Source organism: Dipodomys ordii, unplaced genomic scaffold (assembly GCF_000151885.1).
Source record: "Dipodomys ordii isolate 6190 unplaced genomic scaffold, Dord_2.0 Scaffold20, whole genome shotgun sequence".
Classification (NCBI taxonomy): domain Eukaryota; kingdom Metazoa; phylum Chordata; class Mammalia; order Rodentia; family Heteromyidae; genus Dipodomys; species Dipodomys ordii.
This window is the reverse complement of record NW_012267236.1, coordinates 9,648,294-9,655,439: the sequence shown is the minus strand read 5'-3', so window position 1 is coordinate 9,655,439 and position 7,146 is coordinate 9,648,294. Positions and strand designations below refer to the sequence as shown.

At 48.8% G+C, this 7,146-nt stretch overlaps 1 protein-coding gene across 1 annotated transcript in view; it reads right to left on the bottom strand.

Moving 5' to 3' along the window:
• Nucleotides 1-1,553: 1,553 nt before the first annotated feature.
• Dnmt3a (DNA (cytosine-5-)-methyltransferase 3 alpha) overlaps nucleotides 1,554-7,146 on the bottom strand; it is a 113,652-nt gene continuing 108,059 nt past the window's right edge. Inside the window, exons 21-23 of the mRNA XM_013013670.1 lie at nucleotides 4,901-4,970; nucleotides 4,164-4,282; nucleotides 1,554-2,975 (exon numbers count right to left, since the gene is read on the bottom strand). Of these exons, the coding sequence (XP_012869124.1) occupies nucleotides 2,834-2,975; nucleotides 4,164-4,282; nucleotides 4,901-4,970 (331 nt within the window). The 3' untranslated portion in view covers nucleotides 1,554-2,833. The remainder of the gene's footprint in view (nucleotides 2,976-4,163; nucleotides 4,283-4,900; nucleotides 4,971-7,146) is intronic.

Genomic DNA, 7,146 nt, shown 5'->3' with positions numbered 1-7,146 from the left:
CCCGCCATGTCAGGGCCGCAGCACGGAGCCAACTGGGTAGCTTAACAATTCCTTCAACGAGGGAAAGGCCCAGGCCCAGGACTTTAGACCCTACAGAGGGCATGCCCCAGCTGTGAGCCTACTGAGCAATGAGCAAGGAGTTCAAAGCCTTGTTTTCATAGTCACTAATTACGATTTTGCTTTGTTCACTGTGAGATTCACAGTCCCATTTTTGAATGTCTTCTTTTTCTAATGGAAGCCCCACAAGACAGACAGCGGATGTCAATTTGATTTGGGTTGGGGAGAATAGGTAGGGGGAGTGAGGGCTGACTCACTCCGGTGCCTGGAGCTGGAGTTGCAGGTCAGTATCACAGGTAACTGAACAGAAGAGTCTTTGACATCACCAGGGGCAAAGGGACAGAACACACGACCTGCTAGAGGAAGCACCTGCTTGGATCAAACCTCCTCCTCTTCCTGCCTTCAGCACATAGCCACCTCTGCAATCAGGTCTACCTGCAACATCAGGGCAGCTTCGTGGGCTGACTCCTGGGAGAAGTGCTGGGCGCCCCCTGGCGTGTGAGTCCAAATTGAAATAGGTTCCTGTGCATGTGTGCGAGACTGACTGACTGGCGTGGGGCCTGTCTGTGGCAGGGACTCAGGCTCAGCCAATGGAGCCTGCTCCCCTCACCACTCCCCACTACATAATATTTCTTAGACATGACCCTATCTATGTATTTATATAGCGCCTATCTCCACAGGCCCCATCTTTCTAGGAATGGGGTCTCAGGACCATGTGCTTGAAGGCACACCCCCCCAGCTCTGCCAGGCCCAGGAGGTGCTGCCCCCCCCTCCCATTATAAAATATATATCTCTATATGCCACATATCTACACCCCCTCCACCCAGGCAAGCTCTGCCCGTTGGGCCCTCACCCTGGAGCCTCTTCCCACCACCAACGCCAGGCTGCCTGCCGCGGCAGGAAGTAGAACAAAGTGCGAGCACGTGGGCCCCAGGTGCTGCTAACTCGAGGTAAGAGCACAGCTATCATCAGACCAAACACTAGAAAAGAAACACACACCACTCCAACCACACACACAAGGAGAGAGGCTGCCCGGGCCTCCCTCCGGCCCTGACACACCGGACTCACGAGGAGGGGAAGTAGAAGAGAAGAGTGACCAGCCCGGAGGGCGGGCCTCAGGGACTCCCTGGCCGCCCAGCTTGTCACCATGCTGCCCAGTGGCCCACCTGGCCCGAGGGGTGGGGGCCAGGGCACCAGAGCCACCACTACTGAGAAGCACCCTGCGCCCCGCACCTTGGTTTGAAACCTAAAGGGAAGGGTGTTGGGTTTTTGTTTTCTGAAAGAAAAAAAAAAATCTCAAAACAAACATAACTATAACCAGAACCATAAGAATAATTATAATAAAAGGTGTCATCAGCCTCCCAGTATAAAACTGCAGCCTTTGGAGATGACCAAAAACATCACATTCCAGGGGCCGGAGCCGCCGTGTGCAGAGGAGGATGGTGGGGGCTTCATAAAAGAACACACAAAAGGCGACTTAGACAGGAAAGCACCAGTACGTTTTGTATGTTTTTTTATTCGCTCCAGGTGGGGTTTATGACTCTCACTGTCCCACACACTGGATGACTTCCGATCCCACCACAAGGAGCCGTGGACTTGGCTAATCTGAGAAATCAGGATGAAGACTCCTCACCCTGCCACTTTGTCCAGGGAGTCTTCTAGAATGGTTATTGCATGAGTCTGGATGAACTCCACGCTCAGCTCCCAGGTCCCCACCATCGCAGCTGACCCCCTTTTATTTTTGGCAGGGAGAAGCAGCACAATACTGCTCCCCTAGTCTCCTCCTTCAGTTGGTTAAAAACCAAGAGGGGGAAAGAAACCCCGGCAGACAAGAAGCCCTCTCTGAGCTGAACCCCTTTCCCCATCCATGGTTAACCCTTTGCACATAAGGCCAGGTGGAAGCTGATGTTTTTACTCATCTCGCTGTTTTAAAGCACCATTATGAAGTCGGGTTGTACAGTAGTTAACAGTACCTTTTATATATATATCTCATATCTATCATATATATATAAACTGTAAACAAGAGGTAACAGCGGCTTCTAGAAACTGGTTTTCTTCAAGGTTTCCTGTGTGGTAGGCACCTGAAATACTGTAGAAAAGTGTCTGTGTGGTGTCCTCATCTCCCTGCTGCTAGTTGGGTTGTTTTGCATGACCAGGAATGGTGCTGGAGAGACTGCGGGGCGGGAGGGAAAGCGGCCGCCCGCGGGTCTCTGTTTTCTGTCCCCACTTGTGCTCCTATCAGATCAGGCTAGAGACAACAAAAAGATATATAGTAAAAACAAAACAAAAAAAATACCCAATATATAGATTTCTATAGAATTTCCTTTTCTTCCTCTCTCCCGCCTTTCCTCTGCAACGTATTTACTATGTTTTTTGTTACCAATTTCTGCTGCAATAAACCCTCTGATTTCAGTCACAGCAAGAAACAAAAACCCAAACAAACAGAAAGCCCCTCTGAAAAGAGTAGAGAACAAAAGGGTTGACCCCCTCCCCACAAAAAAAAAAAGGAGGAAGGTGGGGAGGGAAAGGGAGGGGGCTTGGTTGGTGTTGCTTTTTAAATAGGACTGAAGATTAACATTGAAAAATCAAGAGATGATGTCCAACCCTTTTCGCAACGCAAAACCCTCCGGTATTTCTGCCTCTTGTGGTTTTTGTTTTAAGTTCCTTTTTCTCTTCTGGGTGCTGATACTTCTCTCCATCCTCACGTTCTTGGTGTTTTATGTTTTTGTTTGTTTGTTTAACTTTGTGTCACTACCTCATTTTGCCCCCATGTCCCTTACACACAAGCAAAATATTCCTTCAGTGGAGCGAAGAGGTGGCGGATGACTGGCACGCTCCATGACCGGCCCAGCAGTCTCTGCCTCGCCAAGCGGCTCATGTTGGAGACATCCGTGTAGTGAACTGGGAAGCCAAACACCCTGCAGACAAGAAGGGAGAAAGGGCAGGGTGAACAGGGGCCAGGGGCCACCCACCAGGAGCAGGCGCAGCAGCTGGGAAGCACTGTGTGCTCCACATTCCCTCCCACACCTGGGCCACCAGCCCATTCTGCTAAGCTCAACCTCAAGATGCAAAGCTGGATATGGGCCAGGCACTGTGCTAGTCTCTGTGGTTAGTTAAAGCAATCTCTCCTCCAGATTTCCACTCACCAGAAACAAACATAAGTTGTATAAAATGTTTCCAAAACACCTCCTAGACCACAGCTGCAACAGACAGCTACTCTGTCTGAACAGAACTCACGGACATCCTTCCAGTGTCCTAAGGAGATCATCTCCAGGAATGGACACTTCTGCTTGACTTCCCAAGTTTCAGGGTTTCCTGTTGGCCTCTGGCTAAATCCTAGTCATACCCCGAGAAGCAGCTGATTCAGCTCTAGGAGTTCAGGCCACCTCATCAGGTGCAAGGGCTGAGGCCTGCCCTGTCCCACAAACTATGCCTGTGGCAGGAGTGAAGGAAGCCCCAGGAGCGTCAGCCTTCCCAGAAGGCCTTCTGGAAACCCAGACCTCTCTTGTTTTGGGACCAGACATAAAAATGCATAGGGACTGGATGGTCAAGAGTCCTCCCTGTGGGCCTGGCATGTTGGGGAATACTTGGTCAAACCTATTTTGTTTTTTGTTTTTTGTTTTTTTTGTCGGTTGTAGGCCTGCTCTGGGCCTGGGCCCGTCCCTCAGCTCTTCAGCTCAAGGTTAGCCCTCTACCACTTGAGCCACAGCGCCACTTCCAGCTCTTTTCTTTTTGCTTATGTGGTGCTGAGGAATCGAACCCAGGGCCTCAGGCATGCAAGGCAAGCACTCTACCACTGAGCCATCTTCCCAGCCCTTGGTCAAACCTATTCACACATGGAAGCTTAGAAAACAGCACAGCAGGGGGCAGGGGAGGATGGGAAGGGGTGGGAAGGGGAAACAAAGGAGGAGGCTACAATGCTTGATAAGAAATGTACTCATTATCTTGTAATGTACTCATTATCTTGTAACCCCTCTGTACAGTATTTTCACAATAAAAATAAAAATTTAAAAAAAAAAAAACGAAAAAAGGAAACAGAACTGCAGACAGCCCCCCTCAAGCCAGACGGAACACACACCCAGAACGTGAGCGCATGGACACAGTACCTTTCCATTTCAGTGCACCACAGGATATCCTCTTTCTCATTCATGAAGACGGGGAAATGCTGGTCCTTGCCCTGCTTTATGGAGTTTGACCGAGTAGTAATGGTCCTCACTTTGCTGAACTAGAAGTTGAAGACCAGAAACAAGGAATGAGCACATGGTCCACTACCATATTAACACAGCCAAGGCATGAGCCTCCACCTCCCCCGCCATGCTTCTATTTCCACCTTGACATAACCTTGGACATTCTTAGTCCAGTCTAGCTCTTCAGACTTAGAGGCAGCAGCTCCAGCCACCATACTAAGTCTCGCAAAGAACCGGTTCTTTCAGAGGTATAGTAACTTGCAAGGCAAAAGGTACTGACTCCGAGGCCCAAAGATGCACTCTTAGTGTCAGCAGTCCTGAGTGCTGGAATATGCTGGCACAGAGCCTAATACCCAGAGTTTGTGTGACATTCTCCAGAGATAAATCTGCATTATTGGGGGCTTCTCTCTGCTCTAAAGGCTCTTACAATAGGTCTTAGCCAAAAAAGAAAAGGAAAACACTTTATATAGGTCATAACTAGCCCTCGAATCCTTAAAAGCTCCCTTTCTAGGTTGAAGGGTTAAAGGCTGGATCATCCCCTGCCTGATAGACCAGATGACCCTTTGTCATCTGGAGGGGTCCAGTGGGACCCTCTGCCCTTCTTCCTCCCTCCTCTTCTTCCCCGCCCCATGGAAGACTTAGGTACCCAGGCTGACCTTGGCTATTCTGCCATGTTCCAGACACTCCTGCAGCTCCAGCTTATCATTCACAGTGGATGCCAACGGCCTAGGAGGCAGAAGAAAGGAAAATGGTCCATGAGATACCTGGACAGCAATAAGCCCCCCGCAAGGCTGACTGACCCTCGGCAGCTGCTCCAATCACACACATACCTCATAACCCTCTTCCAACTCAATGTACACTGTGGCCATCCATGGACACACATCAATCAGGCCTTAATCCTTTACAGGCAAACTCAAAAGTGGCCTCAAACTACCAAGTGGCAGGTATTAACCAGCCAGTATAGAGGAAATAAAACACAATTATTCTGTCTCATTTGTAAATATGCTGAGTTTTAAGTGTCCCAACATGAAAGCAAGTTTTGGGAGTAAGAGAATATTCTGTATCTTGATTTGTGGTGATCATTAGATGGGCTGGTAATTCACTGGATGAAATTCATTGGACAGGACATCTCCAGACTTCAGTTCTGTATAGACCCCAAAGATTACAATTCTGTGACACTGAATACATCACTTCTTATGGGGCAGCAGCTTCAGTGCTGATCTTTCCTTAGAAAGTATTTTGCTGAGCCAGGATGTTGAAGCAGGACAGTGTTCACAGCCAATTTAGGAGGCACGAGACAGTCTCAAAACAACAACGGCAGCCGAACACCGGTGGCTCACGCTTGTAATCCTAGTTACTCAGGAGGCTGAGATCTGAGGATTTTGGTTCAAAGCCAGCCCAGGCAATAAAGTCTATGAGACTCTTATCTCCAATTAGCCACCAGAAAATCAGAAGTGGTACTGTGGCTCAAGTAGTGCTGTGGCTCAAGTGGTAGGGCACTTGCTTTGAGCTGAGGAGCTCAGGGACAGTGCCCAGGCCCAGAGTTCAAGCCCCACGACTGACAACTACAAAAGCTGGGCATGTAGCTCAGAGTTGAGGGGCTTGCCTAGCATGTGCAAGGCCTTGGGTTTGTTCCCAATACGATGGAAAAAAATTTAAGGTTTCAAAACGCATGGCATTTTTTAGTATCTTGAGACTTGGGGCCCTCCCTGTGCAGTATCTCTACTCCTTCCAGAATAAAGTCCTAGGCTTCTGGAGTTGGAAAAAAGTCACATAGTACTTCGGTCTGTCAGCAGACACTCAAGTTAATGGTTCCACAAAAACAATGGACCATGGTAGCTCATTCACATTTCCAATGTGCACATGTTTCTTAGGAGTTTTGCAGGGGACTGTTTCCAGTCAGCTGCTCTAAACCAACTCCTTCCTATTAACAAGCCTGGCAAAAGACAGCAGTTTGGTAAAAGGGCACAAACTAGGGAAGGCTCTACAACCTGAGGTGAATGGCAAAGAGGGAGGTTAGATGGCTGAAGCCAAGCTAAACGACATTTTCCACTTACAAATGAACCAAGGGATTTAAAACCTATGATTTAAACATTCTGGGAACGACCGCCCCCATCATGGATCATGAGTTGGTTTACACTGATCTCTGCAAACCGTTTTGTTGTTGTTGTTGCTGGTCCTGGAACTTGAACTCAGGGCCTGGGTACTGTCCTCAGCCTGAACTTTTTGCTCAAGGTTGGCACCCTACATTTGGTCCATAGCTTCACTTCAGGGTTTTTTGTTGTTGTTGGTGGTGGTGGTGGTTATGTGGCTTGAACTCGGGGCCTGGGTGCTATTCCTGAGCATTTTTGCTTAAGGCTAGTGCTTTACCACTACGAGCCACAGCACCACTTCGGTTTCCTAGTAGTTAATTGTAGATGAGAGTCTCATGGGCTTTCCTGCCTGGGCTGGCTTTGAAATATGATCCTCAGATCTCAGCCTCCTGAGCAGCTAGGATTATAGGCATAAGCCACCAGGGCCCAGATCACTTCTGGCTTTTTTGGTAGTTCATTACAGATAAGAATTTTATAGAGCCAGGTGCTAGTGGCTCTCTAGCTACTGTAATCCTCGGTACTCAGGAGGCTGAATCTGGGAATCACAGTTCAAAGCCAGCCAGGGCAGAAAAATCCATGAGACTCTTATCTCCAATATGATACTTAGAAAAAGCCAGAAGTGGGGCTGGGAAAGTAGAGTGCTTGCCTTGCATGCATGAGCTCAATTCCTCAGCACCACATAAGCAGAAAAGGCTGGAAGCGGTGCTATGGCTCAAGTGGTAGAGCATTAGCCTTGAGCTGAAGAGCTGAGGGACAGTGTCCAGGCTCAGAGTTCAGGCCCCATGACTGACAAAAAAAAGAAGAAAGCC